At 41.9% G+C, this 18,714-nt stretch overlaps 2 protein-coding genes across 2 annotated transcripts in view; one reads left to right on the forward strand and one right to left on the reverse strand.

Annotated features, from left to right (window-relative positions):
• Positions 1–6,561: 6,561 nt before the first annotated feature.
• On the forward strand, positions 6,562–17,965 carry stum (stum, mechanosensory transduction mediator homolog). The gene is made up of 2 exons (XM_086189140.1): positions 6,562–7,508; positions 17,616–17,965. The coding sequence occupies exons 1-2, from the start codon at positions 7,298–7,300 to the stop codon at positions 17,963–17,965; spliced, it is 561 nt and encodes a 186-aa protein (XP_086045266.1). The 5' UTR covers positions 6,562–7,297.
• A 73-nt stretch (positions 17,966–18,038) lies between these two features.
• The window catches only part of coq8aa (coenzyme Q8A, genome duplicate a), a 30,747-nt gene continuing 30,071 nt past the window's right edge, over positions 18,039–18,714 (reverse strand). Inside the window, exon 18 of the mRNA XM_086190318.1 lies at positions 18,039–18,261. Within this exon, the coding sequence (XP_086046444.1) occupies positions 18,237–18,261 (25 nt within the window). The 3' untranslated portion in view covers positions 18,039–18,236. The remainder of the gene's footprint in view (positions 18,262–18,714) is intronic.

Below are 18,714 nucleotides of genomic sequence, written 5' to 3' on the forward strand. Positions count from 1 at the left end.
ACTGCTTGTGAGACACCTCTCTGGGAGATGCGAGAAGCGCTGAACAACATTAAAGACAAGACTGACCTGATGTTCTTGCATCAAGAACACCACGTAAAACCACAGTGTATCTGCAAACATGCGCGCGCACACACACACACACACACATTCGTATTTCTGTCTTTGTCAGGCCCTTCACTGACGTTGCATTTCAGTGTCCCTACGAGCCAATAGCTGAGCCTGAACCGAACCTAATTATTAAACCTGCACCTAAAACCAAGTCTTAACCTTCAAACGACCCTTTAAAGTCGTGATGACCAGACATAATGTCCTCGCAAGTCATAATGTCCTTGCAAGTCATAATGTCCTCGCAAGTCATAATGTCCTCACAGTGCGGGGTATTGTCAAGGGTTGTTCACACAAGACATAGACAACACATAGAAAGGCATTTACTCACACACACACACACACACACACACACACACACACACACACTCATTTCAGAGAATTTGAGCTTACCTCACAGTGTTGCCACCCCCCCCCCCCCCGTGCTTTAAATACAAATTGAATTATCCCACACGTGCTTCTCACCCCTCTCATAACAAGCAGTGTAACAAACGTGCAGGACAAATCAAATATTAGGAGACAAACATAAGTGGACGACGACAATGATGATTGATGACGAAGAGCCCCATTATTTTGGTGACTTGCACTTTACTGCTCACCTCCCTCAGTGTCCTGGCTTTTCAAAGTAAGTTGTGTTATATTTCTTATTCTTAACATGTTGATTTTCCCTCAAATTTAAGTGTTCTGTCAACATAAATGATGCTGTTTCTTCATTTAAAAAAAAGAACGTAAATCAACACTTATTCAAGGCCTGTGGAGGATTCTGATACCTTTTTTTTAGTCTTAGAGGAAAAAAGTTGAAAACACTAGATTAATTACTTAAAATCAACAAATTTCTGTATTCCCAAAGTACGTCAGAAAATTAGAGAGATTTAAATGACTTGTCTTTGTGATGAAGTCCAGCTACGGTTTGCTTCAGAGCACCTCAGGGATTTATATGCTCTGTTGGGGCTACAATATTTAGTTACTCGGTAAAAGTAACGTTTTTTTTTAAGTAAGGTATTTTAGTAATTGCATTGAATGCCATCCTCTCTTTATATTAGTTACACGTCTTTCCCTTCTTTCCCAGACAGCTTTGGGCCGGACGAGTGTTGTTTTAAGCTTTTCTCCCATGTTCTGCTTAAGAGCAAAGTGCTGGCCCACAGACGCACCAATAACCTGTGTCCGATGGAGGGCATCCTGTGAGTGTCGCTTCTCGATTATTCCATCAGAGCAGGAACTGAGAAAACCAAGCAACAATCTCTGTCTGTACTCTGGCTTCAAGATGAGGAGTGGAGTTGTTCTCTGCGCTGATTCTAATGTGCAGTGGATCAAGAAAATCATCGCAGCCAAAAAGATCGTGCAGGGTGCAAACGAGTCCATCTCTGGATCCCACATTGTTTTAATTCATGAACTTGGATTCACTCAGCTTTCTAGCTTTGTCTTCATATAATTTTAAGAAGAACTTGAAAAAATAACTCAGAAACGTGCCTTTTAATTTCTGACCTTTAAAATCACATATTCATACTGCTGATCTTTTTTCTGGTTAAATAAATAGCAGTACAGGAAATGTATTTGGGGTTTTTTGGATGTCCTGTCTCTTTAAATTTGAAATTGCTGTTTGTCTGTGGCGTCAGTGGGAAGTGTTCACTCAAGTACTTTACTGTAGCAAACATGGCAAACCCTAGCAAAGGTAATACTTTCAAACTGTATTCCTGACAACTTCTGACAGAGATAATACACAAATTTAACACACACTGTAGAGGTTCTAATGGTTCTGGAATACACACGCACATCATATAGAATGTGTACTTTGATAGTTAAGTAGACTTCATATCAAATACTTGTCTGGTTTTACTCAAGTAGAATTTTGAAAGGAGACTTTTGTTTACACCACGGTGGTATTTTATTTCTTCTTTGAAGGAAAAGGGTACACCACAGCTCTATGGCCAGTAGATGTCGCTCTTGTCCTCTCTCACATTCTGCAGGTTCCAAAAACACATCACAGTGTTTTTAAAAAGAGATCTGAATGAGGTATTTTTCTGGGACGCAATCTGTGATGCAGGATTCACCATTGGGATGAAGTAAAACACGTGATGGACAGTCAAGACCTGACGTGCGCTTGACTCTTCCAATCTCCTCTAAAATCTCTTCCTGCTTCAAAACGCCTCACATGATACCAGTGCAGTGACATCATCACTCAGAGCTTCTTTAAGCAGTTTAAGACACAGATTTTTTACTTTCATGCCCTCTAACCCTTCCTGTTTCTTGACCCAGAGTTTGTTTCTCTGCTGCCAAAACTCAAAATCTTACTTATAACAATAACGTGCTTTACTTTCTCTTTACCTTTTTTTTTTTTTTTTTTTAAAGTAACATCAGATTGTCTGGTTTAACGGTGTACAGAAACACAGAATCCTCCAAGCACAATAAGTCTGTGACTCACACCACAGGTGGTGCATCACATGAGATGGTCTGATTAGATTTTGGAAGACCCTGCTGCATAGATTTGCATGTTAATAAAGAAAACATCAGGAGGGAGATGTCGGGAGTTTCATGCTTGTAATGTGTCATCACTATGGTAAATTTCTACCTCAAGGAGATTGAAGGACAAAATGTGAAAATGTGTGTTTGTTCAAACTGAGACCGTTTCAGTTTCATTCAGGGCATAAAGCAGGGCCGTAGTCATAGGACACAGGGAGGAGCCCCGACACTACACCTTCAATATATTGATATAAGAATAGAAAAAGACTTGAAATATCATCTCTCAGTCCATTAGGAAGTATGTGGTGAATACTTAAAGGGCATGCAGTAACATGTCTCCGGTCCACGGCCGAGGCAGGCATCAAACACTTTGAAAGACACATTTAGGGACATTATCAATGTCTTTTAAATGGTCTGAAAGGGTGTAAGCCAGTGAATATCAAACAGCTGTCTGTCTCCCTGTTATTATTCTCAGATGTATTACCAGTAAACACGGAAAACTAGTTTTATGCGAGTTATATCACTATAAAATGATTGAATTTAAAAAAAAAATCAGTTTAATTCAATAAATGTTGTCTTAAATATAAGCGAGTGACCATACATACACACACACATACATATCCATTTAATGGCAGATTCTAGCTTTGAGTTTAGATCCCAGAACCTTCCCATCGGTTGAGACACTTCTTACTGTAACGCAACACTCATTTCAGCCAGGACATGAATAAAGGGGTGACATTCACATCTACGTGTCATTCTGTGCAGGGACCGATGACAGGGAGATGCAGTAGACGAATGTTTTGCTTAAAACAGTCAGTAATGCTACGACTCCTTAAAGAAAAGAGCAATTTAATCTTGATGTCTACAACCGTGTATAAAGCACCTATAATGATAACTGATGCCTGGGATACTGAATTAGTGACCTTGCACACTGCACAACTGTTAATAAGTGAGGTTGAAAAGAAACTCTGGACAATCGGGAGAAGTGTTATGGAAAGATGAAAAGCTAGCGAGAGCCAGTCTGTGGATGAGAGGCGGGAGAGGAGGAGTGCGAACGGTACAGTCACTGCGGTGATGATCTACGCCTGAGTGATGCATACAGTACAATAGGATGCCATCAGGAGCACGCACACACACACACACACACACACACACACACACACATATATAAATAACCGGTGTGTGTGATGTCAGCTTTTCCTGACAGATGGGATCATCATAAATTAAACCCTGACAGAACCAGACTGAGTGTGTATGTCCATTTGCTCAGCGACGCTGTGGGGTCTCAGCTACCTTTTGGAGACAAAGAGCGAGTCCCCATCGCATAGAACGTCAAGTTCTATATTTGTTTTAAACTTAACGTGAGGGTCCCCGTGAGGATGGGTGCACGGTGAGTCAGCGTTGGCAAGAGCGGTTCACAAAGTCGAACATGATATTTTTAGCAAAAGTGTGAGAACATGTGTCGAGGCTAACACCTCTTTCTCTCTCGCTCTCTCATATACACAAGAATACATTCTCCAGCTGCTTACCTGCGTCTAGCTTCAAGTTCAAAAACCAGCTTTACCCTCAAACTCTCAATTGAAGGTTGGAGGACCTGCAAAAATGTCATTACAATGCAGAAAATGTCCTCAAAAAGACACGTAGCACTCTAGAAAGCGCCCAGAAGTTGTGTATATCCCCGCCAAGGAGGCTACGTATACAGAATGTGGGGCAAAAATTTTCATTTAGTTTTTGAGATATTCTCCTAACAAACACACCTCCGGGATCACATCACATAATGAACACATAATGAACGCTGCCAATTAAAACAGCACAGAGGGATAAGTGAACCAGAGCAGCAGGTCAGTTCTTATTCCATCAATATTGCTCGCAGACACAAACAAACACAATTAGGAGGTCATTAGATGCTCGCCATTAAGGGGAGAGAGGCTACAAATCACCAGGCTAATGCTGCTTTTTAGAGAATAAAATCAATACTCTACAGGAGCTGATGAAGCCCAAATGTCACTTCAAGACGTCTGCCATATAACTTTTCTTATCACGTTGTCATGGTAATAAGCATCAGCACATTACAATGCATGCCCGTAGCTGAAATAACCGATGGTGATTGAGTTCAGTGGTCCACGCTTCTCCTGCAGACACACGATAACAAGGCTTTGCGAGACAAAATAGAATAAAATACTTTCCTCCGCAGTCATCAAAGGAGATTAAAAGGAAATTAAAATTGAGAATTTTTTTTTCTTAAGAAAAAAAAAAAAAAAAAGAAGCAGGCACATGAAGAGTAGAAGCGAAGGGTTAGAAAAGGGACCAAAAAAAAAAAAATCCCTCTGACTGATTACCCTAAGCCTCATGTGTTGCTAGGAGATGAAACGTAAGAAAAGGAAGAAAGGAAGGAGGATATGATACGCAGATGCACTGAGAACAATGTCAGGGCTGCACCGGTCTCCATTGTGGGTTTGCCACTTGTGTGTTGATAAAGCCAGAGAGGAGATGGGGTGATGATGAGGGGATGAAAAAGTGAGACAGAAGGGAACAGCAGACATGAAAATAAAGCCAAGGATGGAGGTGATGCAGATTTGTTCACTGTATATGGGATCAGGATTGAGATATCAACAGTGGCTGCGCCTTCATCTCCTCCCCTCCTCCCCATCATTTTCAGCTCCTTTCATCCCTTGCCCACTTTGTCCTTGGCTTCCTTTTTCCTGTCAGTAGGTGTTCTGCACGGGTGACTGCTGTTTCTAACTTACACTTTGCCGTGATTTAATTGCAATACATGGATAGAGAAGATGCTGAAATAACTGCTCAACGATACCAATGAGTGCAAACCTTAAATCAGTGCTTTGCCATGTCGCGCCACAAAACGACAGACAAACAACTTTTAAAAAGCTAGTTTTCTGAATGGAGTTTGGTACAGGGAGTCCATTTCAATCTCTTTCTTCATCAGTCTCTCAGCTCTTTCCCCTATCTGTGAATCCTCTTTATGAGTGTCCTGATGTATTCTTCGGTGCTGCCCGGTGTTGTGGTTGCCATGGCAGCCGGCCCCTTTCACCGATCAGCTGGTACAAACAATAAGACTGCTGTGTAAATGCTTTCAGCACCACACTTGGTTGGATGAAAAAAAGTTGCTGAATCCATAGTGACAGAGCGGACCATTCTCTGATAATTTGCTTACGGGGAGGGAAAAAAAACCTAATATGATTACGGTAGTTGAGCAAACTAACACGCAAAAGTGATCCATTTTGAGCTGCTGTAAATGCAACATGAAGACAACCCACTTCCTGTTCATAAAGGGCTCATTCTGAGTTAACCAGATATTTTAATCTCAGGTGATAAACACAAATAAAAATATAAACATGTATTTGCATTAAATTACAGACTGCTATTTAGACTTTTTGGGAAATACAATTTGCCATCCTCCTCCGAGCAAGATAAAAATCTTACACTCAGATACACTGGAACTATTTCTTGGTCAGAAAAGTAGTTCCGGCTATCTATCTGATTCTAAAATTACTATATCTCTTAATTTCGAAGTGTTGTTTTGCCCTGCTGTGCATCTACAGACTATCTACAGCTACCATCTACTACCAATCCTTGCGCGAAGCTAACTAGTGGTTAGCTGAGCTCTGTGGGTGTCAGACGAGAGAAGGGTGTCCATCTTCTCGTCTGGCTCTGGGGAGGATGTGTGGCCCCAAAAAGTTGGAGTGTTCCTTTGTTCCCATTTCTCGCTTTCATGTCTTTGTTATTTGCTATAAAACGGATTCAAAAAAACGCGTAACCTCATACCCCACATGAGGATCAGTGTGACTGCTAATCAGCTACTTTACCTGCATGCATCACAGTCACAGCTTCTCAAGTGTGACATTAGATTTGTGCACTGTTCCTTTAAATGGTGGGTAATGATGGGGAGAGGGAGAGATAGAAGGAGGGAGGGAACGAGGGAGAGCGATAGTAGAAAAGGGGGGGGGGGGTCGCCACATACACTTTCGACTCCCTATCGTGGAGACGAGTGTGGTGGGCTGAGTGTGATTTACAGTCATAGAAAGAAAGAAAGAAAGAAAGAAAGAAAGAAATTGCAAAGAGATTCACATCTTTTGAGGATTTTCCATTTTTAAGGTCACTTATTCAGAATGCTGGACATGGAAACAAACAACTGACCTCTGATGAGATCGTGTGGTCACTTCTGAGGACTTAAAGGAACTGATATGAGGAAGAATCAACAGTCTTGAGAAGATTTCTCCTACAGATAGTTGCTGCTCGTGTTTGTTTCCCGCTGAGGCTCCTGAAAACAGCTGTCAAGATTACTGATCTCCAGGAAAATCTGGAAATCTTTGAAAGAAGAATTCTCTGCCTCTCTTTTTTTTTCCAAGTATATTTCAAGGAATTTTTCCAAATATTTGATGAAAAAAAAAATTCTCTGGAGTAGAATTTTACATTTTTTTAGGGGTGTATTAATGTTATTTATACATTTGTATTCTTCCTATTTAAAAGATGAACCAACTGTTGAAATGTCCTGCTGAATATTATCGGAGGATAATCAATCAGCACTGATATCTGTTCATTTTTTTTCCTCTCCTTTCTACTGACTTATTACTAAGCTGAAACCAGAAAGAGCGACTAAGAAGATCACTTTAATTCACCAGCTCACCTGATTGCCACCAACTACTTTTAGTCGAAGACTCCAACGAGGAATAGTAAGAAGGAGAGAGTGAGAGAGAGAGAGAGAGAGAGAGAGATGGCTCAGAAAGAAGGGCGAGCAGAACAAGGGTGTGTGAAGACAGGGGACAATCTTGGGGCCAAAGTCATGCCTGGGGCCTCTGTGGCAGGTGGAGGAGTGGTGGTGGAGGTCAGGGAGAAGAAGGGACCTCTGAGGGCTGCGATACCCACAATGCCTTTCCCTCTGGCTGTCATCTGTCTGTTTCTTAATACCTTCATACCTGGGCTTGGTGAGTTGGAAACCTTAATTATTACTTTTTTTAATGTCTTTTTATTCCTCTATAAGAGCAAGAAGCGAGTAAAATCAAGGCTGCAATGAGCAACGTTGGTTCGCGATAAAGAAAGGAGAGAGAGATGAACGTGCAGTGCTGGCAAAAGTTCTGAATAACAAAATAAACACGTGGAGAAAAAATAATATATGATAGAGAAGAATGAAAATGAACCACAGCAGCTGCCTGAAGAGTTTGCAGGGAAAGTCTTCAGCTCACATGGTTTCACAGCTCAGTATAGAGGCCGTGTAAAGAAGTGGACAGACTGGGGGTTTGAAAAGTGAAGCCGGTGTAATAAACATGCATTTTTGTTATGGCCGGCTGGGGGAGACACTACTCTTACGCCTGTGGCAAAACAAGCCAGCCTCTCATGTGATTAATTGACTCAATAAACATTTTCCTGAGGAGTTTTTGTTCTTAATCACAAGTTTCAAGTCTTCTTTAATGCAGCATGATGCTCATTTTGGGGTGTGGCCACACTGTGAAAATTAATGTACAGAAAAGATTCTAAATGCCGGCTCCACCCTCTCTTCCAAATAGGGTCACTTCAGGTTACAAAAAAAAAGAAAAAAAGGAAAAAAATAGATCAAGATAAGGACCGGTAAAATGCCAAAGGCTTCAAAGCCAACCAGTGGCTCATATCATGGTGTACATCAATAACAAGAACTACAGAGGTGATGTGAGGTTGTGTCAGAATCTGCCCCATCTGTCATTTGTTGGAGTAAAATTCCAGCGTAAAATACCTACCCTATTTTGCAAAACACACAACTCGAATAATAACCTAGATCCCGTCAGGTACCACTGCGGCTGCTCTGACTGGAGCCCAAATTTCGAAGTTACTGATCCATTTCTTCCAGAGCTGTAACAATGGAAGAAATCAATCGATATTTGGTCAGAAGAGCAGTTCTGTGGGGGTCGAAGCCCCCTGGTGTGTTCTCAAATCTTCAACAATTGTGTGTCATCAGTGGAGACGGTGTAAGATGACAATGGGACGCAGGCAAAGCCTTGACATCCTATCAGTGGGATAAGGTCCATAAATGTAAATAACATGGATAATTTGCCTATGCATCATTTGTTAAACCTTGTCAGGGAGTCAATGCGCTCTCAAGTCCTATTAACATGAAATGACACAGAAAATGGCACAAATGAATTTACCGCCGTAAAAACCGGAGTAAAACAGTTCACGCCTTTGTCACTACTCTCCTCTGAAAGCAACCTTCCGCGCTGTGTTGAGTTCATGCACCGAAGGGTGAGAGACCAGATTCACACTTTGAGTCAAAATAAGTGTCACTTGTACAGTGTGAATATACACACACACACACACACACACACACCACCACCACCACCACCAGCAGCAGCCAGGTGTTAACACACAGTCAATGTAGGCTTTACATGTGTCAGTGGAGGTTGAAATGCCATCACTCTGGGTACAGAGAGATTTGAAGGACCAGAAGAAAAGAGTTGGTTTTATCTTATGTTGTAAAATTCCAATGATATATTCAAAGTTGGAAAAAACTCCAATGTGCATGTGATGGACAAATGCACACTGCATGAGTAAATACAGCAAGAACCCCAAACTGTCTGATTAATTCCTTCTAATACTCATAATATAATACAATACCCACATATTCCTCTGTATTCCCAAACTGTTTATTCCTGTCAGTTCATATTAATTCCCATGAAATACCCCAGTTCTTTGGAAAGTTACAGCTTAACTTCCCAATAATAATAAAAAAAAAAAAAAAATTCGGAAAGTTTTTCGAGACGTACCGGAACCCCTTGCACCCTCGGCTGTGTCCGTATATATCTGTAAAGATAATCAACAAATTCTATCTCTATCTCTTTTAAATCCCTTTTCCGTCAACTTCGAATGATTTGCTGAACCTTTGAGCTTCGAGGTGCGGTGCATCACCGCTGCACGTAAACAAGGGCGTCAGGGTGAGTGTTGCACTCGCCGTGTGCACCGCTATCATGGGTATAAACTGTTGAATGACACACCGGTGCCTTGTTTTATTTACACGGCTGAAGGTCTGGTGTTGTTGGCAGCTTTTCTCCTGATCACCAGATGTGATCTGTGCTTAAGAGCACATTAGCGCACTTAATCACAGTGTGTAAATACAGACACAGGCAGATGATACTCAGCATAAATGAGGTGAAAAATACTCACAGACTGTCGTGTTGCATGTGTATCTGATATTCCATTGGTTGGATAATAACTGAACAGCTTATCATACATAAAATATTGAACACAAAGCCTTTTACATTGCTTGTAAATGTTTTTTTTTTTTTTTCTTTTTAATGTTTCTTTTTGAGTTCCTGGGAAAATTCCAGTTGGGGGTGAATGGAAATTTTGACAGAAATTATCGGAACTTTTGGATCAGTAACAGCAAATGATTTCTGACGACAGCGGCACGTGAACTGTGAGCCACACAACCAGGTTCCGCTCGCTAAGAAATGTTGCCTTCTTAAGCCCTTAAGTAATGTCGGGATGTAGGTTTTTCTCAATTTCTATCCCTCTCTTCTGTCATTTGAAAGCAGATTGTTTTATCATTTTTATCTCCACCTTCTGTTGTGCTGTTCCAGCTTCCTCTTGATTGGGCTTCTGCATTTCTAAAGATTGCGTAGTGACATCTGATCGCTGACGATATACATTAAAACGCGCACACACACACACACACACACCCTCACGTTGATGTGTAGATCTTCACATATGCACAGAACGAGCAGATGACAAATTAGCGACAAGTAGAGGGTTCATTAATACCAGAATACGTCACTGATTAGGTGAAAAGACACATTTTGTGTCTGAAGAGGAGGAAGCCAAAAAGCAGAAACACATAAAACCACAGCGACAATTGAAAAAGTCTGGTCTTTTATCTGAATGAGACTGATGTTTCCATAGCGATCAATAAGATCTCCATCGCCAAATTACCTCCTGAATGGTGCCCCCCCCCCCCACCCCACCCCCCTTAAAAGTCTCTGGAGAGTTATTGCGTGTCCACTCATCGCTCCCGTTTGTAAAATAAGCATCACCACTAAGCACCAGGCTTTTTTCTCTCATTGATTGACCGTTGGAACTTTCCCACACGAATTCCCAAATCATTGGGTTTTGGAAACTGCTCCAAACATCTGATGGTTGGTTTTTTTTTTTTAATTATTTATCTAAAAAAAAAAAAGGCGGGGATCTGGAAGCATTTTTGGTCCAAATGTTCCTACTTTTTGGCAACAGTGTTTCCTCAACATGTTGTCTTCGCAAAATTCACTCCACAATCTCATTTAGGTGTGTATGAATGTGTGTGTGTGTCTAGATTTGCCTGGATGCTTTGACATTTCATTGAATAGCTGCGACTAGTTGCCATGACAACACTGACTGAAATGAACTCGGTGTGCGTTTGTGTGTGTGTGTGTGTGTGTGTGTGTGTGTGTGTGTGTGTGTGTGTGTGTGTGCGCGTTTCCTGTTTGTGTCTAATTGACTGAGACTGAGAAAAGCATATAATTCTGTTCAACCTGAGGCCAAAAATACAATCTAGAATCTAGAATTTCATTTGACTCACAACACGATTTGCTGCCTGCATGCACAGAACTCTCTCATTACAAACTGTAAAACAACAATTTAACACACTTTCTTGAATTTTTGGGGGTGAAAGATCACGGTGAAGGCTAGAAGACATCATTGGCTTTGTGACCATTACAACCCAGCTTGTCATCTCATTCCTCCGCCAACTGGTGGAGAAAGTTTGGTGAAGGAGGTTGTAGTTTAAAGTTTAAAGGCAAAAAATGTCAACTTCCTGCAGAGAGGAGATTACTAGCCCGCTCGCGTCAGTGTAGCTAACGATGAAGGTGGAGACAAGAGGTATATTAGCGAAGATGATGACACCAGAGATTTAAGGAACTTGCCCCTCTGCTGCAGCAGCCCTCCTTCCCTCCCTCCACCTTCAGCAACACGCTGCTTCTCTACCCCAAACACGAGCAGACCTGGAGGGGAAAACCCACCTCTCTGACAAGTTCCTCTCCCCATATCTGTATGAGCTACTGGGTGCCTCATCTACCTGCCAGAGCGCACCTTGGCCAAAGGTTGACTGAGCACTTCCACAAGCGGGTTAGGCAGTTGGAGGCTGAAGGCGCTGAAGGTCAGGAGAACTCTGTGTAGGACTATGACCTGATGGGGGAGGAGTACATCGTTGTTCTGATGGCAGGATTTACTGGGACTGGGAGAACTTCCAGATGGTGGAGAAGATTTGGGAATTTTAGAATGTCCTCCTCCTCTATTCAAAAGGGACGGAGTTGGACGAGTTAGACTGAGCTAGATCCAAGAGGTAAATAGCTTAGCTTAGCATTGGGACTGAAAGCAGGAGGGGCAAACTACCCTGAATCTAACACCAACTCCTAACTAGCAGCTATGTGAGGGACCTTTGACCCTGAGAGGTTCCAAGGTCACAGAGGCCTTCAGGTTAATCAACAATATTGACTGTTGGCAGAAGCTGGGATAAAAAAATTAAAAAAAAATCTGTGTTGAATGATGTTTTTTTCTGACGTTTTAAATTTACATCCATTTTAATGAGGAAACTTCTCATGCAAAAAAAAAAAAAGAAGAAGAAGAAGTAAATCAAAGAAGGTTCTAAGAATCAGCAGGCAGGTTTAAGCTGCATCCACTGTTGTAGAAGCAAAAGTGTAGCTAATGAGACTCAGGGCTCCACAGCGAGTTCACGGATGCAACCTGACAACTTCCTCCTATCTGGCCCACTTATTTGCACTTTACATTAATCTTGTTTGACATTATGTTCCCAGAACATTAGATTATCCCCACAATAGAAGAGACTACGTACAAATCCATGGGTGATTAAGACAGAAGCTGTTATTCTGTGCATTTCAGAGTGATTGAGCTTCAGTCGCCCGCTTGTAAATAAATTACTCAAACATATTGTGAAGGAAACTGCTGCTTACAAGCTGTGCTGCGATCTTTGCCATAACAGGACTGGAAAGTGTGAGGCTTTGACACCGTGAATTTAGCCTACAGTGTGAATGAGTGTGTGGGCTGGAGTCAGTGTGTGTGCGCGTGCGTGTGTGTGATTTAATGATGTGATTGCTGGAGACTGCATCGGTTTACTGGGTCATGCTGACATCTTGCCTCTGGATGCATGCGAGTGCGTGTGTTTTGGAACTTTGCGAGGACCAAACCTGCAGAGCCAGGGTTCGTTTGTCCTTGTTTTGACCAAATTAACTCTGCTGTGAGGTGAGGCTCAAAGGTCCTGGTGCTGGTGTTAGCGTTTATTGATTGAGGATTACGTGGTACAGAATCAGGATTATAATCTATGGTCAGTGATGGAAGATGTATTCAGTATTCAAAAGAAAATAAAACAGTATCAGCAAAATGTTACCAACACAACAGTTGAACAGAGCGCCCTGTCAACAAACAATTTATCAAATCATGTTGATCATTTGGACAAGAGGGGGACTTCTCGCCAGAAAGCGCAGCCACCCATGGCAAAAACAAGCAGCTGCCTACATCAGCTGGAGGTGATGATCAGAGGTTTGGGATTGGCTGCTGGGACCCACATCAGACGCACAGCAGATCCAGGGGGAGAGGAGGTAGACGGAGGGGAGAGAAGGAGGCAAGGACCAGACGGGGAGCCGATGACGTCAGGCCCCTCGCTGAAAGAAACTAACAGCGGAGAAGCAGCAATCCCAAACGAAGGGCTGTCACCAACTGAAGCAACAGACTTGCAAGTGAATAAGCACCGACGCAGCGACTTCAGCCCGGCACACACTAAAATATTTTTACGATCTTAAATGATTTAGAAAATGATTAAAAAGGTTTAATATTTAGGGTGACTAATCGCAGTGGCACCCGCTGTCCATCTGAGCAGATCAGAGAGGGTAAAAACACTCCTGACACGCCCCACACCACAGGACATTCTGATAGAATAATCCTTAGAGCCATCAGCTAATCGGGCCTGTGCTGAGCTCGGTCGGGACGGTGGAGTTGGGCCCAGAATTGGCCCCAATACCTGATGGTGTGTAAGCAACTACAGTACAAACTCAACTTAAGATCGAAACACAGGTCAGCTGATACGTCGGACCTTGTCAGCCTATCACAGTCTTCAGATATATCATATGTTTTTGCAATAGGCGCGATATTAAAAAAAAAAGTTTTACAGCACATAAAATAAAGAAAACAACGCTAACGATGATTTGCAAATGGTGTAGCATAGTGCGTCCAGCAGAGGGCGCTCTGCTTCCTCCAAATTGTTTATTTGACCATTTTATTTTGGTCTTTCCTCAAATTGTCATGTATGACATGGTTCAATAGTTTTTTAATAAAGTATGTTAAGAAGCTAGCCTTCTACCTTTACATAGTCATATCGATACAAATGAACATAGAAATAGTTTTCACTCTATGGGTTGAAAATATTGGTAATATTGTGATTTGAAAACAGGCAGAAAAAGGAAGTAAAGCAAACAGAGGGAGGAGTTTTCAAAATAAAACAGGAACAAGAATAAGGCATACAAAGATCGAAGATTAAAAAACATGAAAAATTAGAAATTGTTACACAATGAGTCCAAACTGACGTAAAACTCACAAAACCAGGAAACAAATTGTGCATGCTGGTTTGCCTGTCTGAGTTAAACAGCCCTCCCACCCAGTACATTCATGACTGCCTGTCTCCCCCCTGTCTGCTGCTCTCTGATTTTCTCTTTTATAGTCTGATTTTACTTCTCCTTGTCTTTCTTTCTCTCTCTCTTTTTGTCTTTCACACCCTTACACTCAATCATTAACCTCCCACACTACTAGTGGGTGCTTTGTAGAGTTCTCAGTGTAATTATAGTCATTAGTCTGGGTAATATCAAGGCATGTGCGCGCACACACACAAACACATGCACAGAAACCCACGCGCGCACACACACACACACACACACACACACACACACACACACACACACACACACAAAATCTCCCACATGTGGCGTGTAGGGTATCCAAGAGCTTTTCACACATGGAGGATTGTTAGAGTAATTTCTCCAAGCGAGAGGATTTAATATTTATTAAAACTTTATTGTTGCGGGGGAGAATTGTTCAGCGCACATTCATTTCTTTAACCCGAATGCACAAATTCATGGTTATGTCATAACCAGGTAAGGTTATTATTCCTTTCTTTTTTTCTGCTTTGATAAAACCCAGCATGTTTGAAGCCACTATTTTTCAATGGCGTCTCATTAAGTACTGCACATGTATGCTAACAAGATAAATAAGCAGGTGGAGGCCTGTGATGCAGATGTTATTGGTGGCTCATAATTGCCAAACTGATTCATCAGTTTGAGTTAATGAACAGATCATTAAAGCTTCTGTCATCAATATTTTTAATGGAGCGGTTCATCAAAATGCAATGAGAAAGGAGACTGAGATATTTACACGCGGCTCTGCAACACAGCAGTTGTCACATTTGTTTTGGTTTTGTCCTTCGAGATACTCAACTGGATTTATTCTCTGATGCTGCTTTAATCAAAAGCCTGGTTTTTTTTCAGCGGCAGCAGCACGAGGAAGCAAAACAAAAAAAAAATACTGGAACCACTTTGAACGCCACCTGTCAGCATTTGTTAAAGAAAGCAGAGCGTTTAGCTGCTCAGAAGCAAGATTTTCCCCTCAGGAATTGGTGTCGACTGAAATGGATACAAATACACACACCACTCCAAATTATGTTGCCCTGTGTTTTTTAGATTTATCAGTGACAGTCGATAAGTAACACCTTAGCAATGTCAGAAGGCAATAATATATCAGGATACATGGTTTGTTGTGTTTGAAAAATAAAAGTATTGCATGTTAAGTTGGTGAGAATTTAGTCAAATAATTACCTTTTTGAGTGTAAATCTTTTGTGCGGTGCCAGGATTATAGGAAAGAGTCCAGACAACGACCAAAAATATAAATAAATTTAGAAATGAATTCATCAATCGTGCAAAAAAAGATCAATTCGATACTCAGAAACAGAATGGAGTTTATCTCTATGCATTCGACAGGTAGCTGAAAAACTGACAACACATAAATCCTGTGTTATGTGCCAGGAACTCAGATGGCGCTCATATGTAATCATTCAGCTTGCTGTCAATCAGGGAGTCAGAGTCACATGTCTGGAGGTGGGCAGACCCACCAGCAGCCAGAGCATCTGCTGGTGGGCGTGGCCTCTGCGACCTGAAAATCAGCTCTCAGTATAGAACAGTCCTGCTCTTTCTGTGAGAAGCTTCGAAATGAGCGGGGACACACATTCACGAGCACCTGGGGACAGTGTAAAGTCATGGAATGAGTGAATAGGAATTTCCAGGCAGAAGTCTGAATGTGAGAGTAAATGTTGTTCGGTCACGTTGGAATGAGAATTTACTCGTTTTGACCCCTGTAGCTTATCACTGATTTCACTTTGCCATGGATTTTGTTCCTTTTCATGCGTGCACGGACATTTTAGGGCATCGGGAAAATTCGCCCCAGAATCGCAAAGCAGTTGTAGAAATAAATACAAAATGTGTACTCTATGAACCCTGTTGATGTAAAAAGTCTATTTATGTTCTCTCTTTTTCCACATGTAAACATTGTTCCGTTTTACGTCTTAACCCTTCAAGATAAGGCCATATGAAGGTAAATATTATGGGCTACGCTCAAATTTGTAGCGATTAGAGGACACATTGAGTACATGTGCTGCGTGTTTCTATAAAAAGATGAATTGAAGTCTGAGATAAGTGAAGAAGTGCAAACATTAAAAAAATAAGCTGAGACACAGACCTCTACATGAATGGACTTTGCTTTCTTCCTGAGAAGGAAGCTGGCAGTCGGGACGCCCCCCCCACCTGCTCGACTTTCTCAGTTCCACCAACGTGACGGGAAATGAAGCAAGAGGAGGGTCAAAGCCACGAGGCACGCAACACCCACCAGCTAGCGCTTGTGTTCAATCCAATATTCGCAGTATTCAGTTTGATATTCAGAAAAGAATCCTGCAGGAAGACTCCAGTTCAGCTGGTTCACTGAGGTTTTTATCAGCCGCTGCAATCCTGCACCCCCCCATCATGCCTTTTTGACTTCAAGAGACATTGGATGTAAACTGCCAAATTCCTACAACAACAGTAGCAGCGACAAAAACATGCCATCAAAAAGCCAGCGCCAAATAATCAGCTTGAAAAAGTCAACTAGCTGTGAGGCTACTGGTTGAACGACAGCACAGTCGTCCCACGCACGACGACAGATGTCAAAGGGAACCGAACGATTTGCCAGTGAGTCAGTGAAGCCGCTTGGTTGGTTCATGTGAATATGTAGTTGACAGTGTGGTGTACAAATTAGACTAAAAGAAGCATCCTGAAGAAATGTTGTCATGGAAACTGAGCAGGGCACTGGAAGGTCAAGGTCTGCCGATAGCGGGGTTTTATTGGGTTTCAGTTTGGCAGACAGGTACTGTCCGCGGAGACATCCTGTTTTCAGCTCGGCGAAGCGTGTCTGCATTTTTGTTTAATTTTTCATCTCAACCAAAAAGGTTATGTGATGTTTGTTGCCAACAGAATAACAAAAAAACTTCCTGTGTTTCAATTATATGTCCTCATTCCACAGTATCTAGCCATTCTCTCTTTACCAAATGTGAACCCATAGTTCCCTTAATTCAAGTGACATTTTACCCTGGAGTGGCCATCAAGAAAGCTAGATGGAAGCTCTGCAACGGACCAGGGTGAACCCCGTCTCTCAACCAATGTCAGCTGGGTTAGGCTCCAGACCCCTGTGACCCTTAACGGATAAGTGGTATAGCAAATGGATGGATGGGTGGATGAATGGATATTTCACCCAAAAAGTGTAATTTGTTTTTTCTTCTCTCCAGAATTCAGAATACCACAGCCATATTATTAGCTTGAAGCTAATGGAGACTGCCTATCAACAACAGAACCTATTAACTACCTATTTACAACCTCCATTTACAAGCTCTTAAATCCAGCCGTGTGCTCAATATGTCACAAACACCAAGACTTGAACTCACTGGTGACTGCTTAATTCCCTCCCAAATCACAGAGAAAATTCAATTTGATCTGTTTCTGTCCCACAGGTACCTTCATCTCAGCCTTCACGGTGCTGTGCGGAGCTCGCAGCGAGCTAATCTCGGAGCGCGGCGTGTGCTGTGTGTTCTGGCTCAACGTGGCCGCAGCCCTCATCCAGATCCTGACAGCTGTTATCATGGTTGGATGGATCATGAGCATCTTCTGGGGGATGGACATGGTCATCCTGGCAAGTCAGTACTGTCAAGCTGTGTTTATTTTATTGCGTGACAGTTGTTTCTGTTTGCTTCTGATTTTGTCTTTGGTTGTGTGTCAAACGTCACCTTGGGACTCAAGAACACAGAGGTCAAAAGTTGAGGTCACAGAGTCAAAATATGAGCAGTATATTTTCTTTTTGTAAGTCAAGATACACTGATTATTTAAAAAAAAAAAAAATTAAAAATGCATCGCTTGTCCAAGGATGTGACATAGTGATGTTCAGCAAAAACGAAACTCTTTTCTGGTCAGTATTCAGCAGCATAACTCCAGAAGTCAAGAAGCAACATTTCAAATTCAGGTAGATAAAGACTTGATGACACTAATCTTGAGTTGCCACTGATTGCACAGGCCATCTGAGCTGCTGGTTGAAGATGTGTGGTGTGTGTGACTGTAATGGCTTCAGGTGATTGCTGTCACACTTCAGTCCTCTGTGCTCCTCTGTAAAAAGGGAGCGGGAAGGAAAGTCTCAACACAACATGCTTCTTATCACAGTGATAACTTCTTTTTCTCCAAAAATATGTTTTAAAATGAATTTCTTACTGTCAATCTTTTTAAGAAAGAGAGATACTATTTCTCTGTGTTTGTGAGTGTGAGTGTGTGTGTGTGTGTGTGTGTGTGTGTGTGTGTGTGTGTGTGTGTGTGTGTGCATCACAGAGTTCCAGACCCCCACCAGACGGCTGATTGCTAGTCAGCTTAGCTGCAATAAATGCTTGCAGCGGTGCTCGTGAACATAAAAATAAAAAAGAATAAGTCATCAAATGTACCTTTCTTCAAAACTACCTTTGCCTGCATTGATTAAAAAAAAAGAGGTGCGCTTGTCATTTGTTGTTATAAAGATGTTAAAAAAATGGTGGTATGACGGTGTAAGGTGATCTGACGCGTCACTTTTTT

This window comes from Aulostomus chinensis, chromosome 20 (assembly GCF_037954235.1).
Source record: "Aulostomus chinensis isolate RoL2024-O1b breed Wild chromosome 20, RoL_Achi_v1.0, whole genome shotgun sequence".
NCBI classification, from domain to species: Eukaryota; Metazoa; Chordata; class Actinopteri; order Syngnathiformes; family Aulostomidae; genus Aulostomus; species Aulostomus chinensis.

Excerpts from the sequence above, each read along its gene's own strand:
- stum (XM_086189140.1), top strand. The coding sequence starts at position 7,298 with ATGGCTCAGAAAGAAGGGCGAGCAGAACAAGGGTGTGTGAAGACAGGG. Across the intron at positions 7,509-17,615 it reads TACCTTCATACCTGGGCTTG|GTACCTTCATCTCAGCCTTC; the intron begins GTGAGTTGGAAA and ends TCTGTCCCACAG.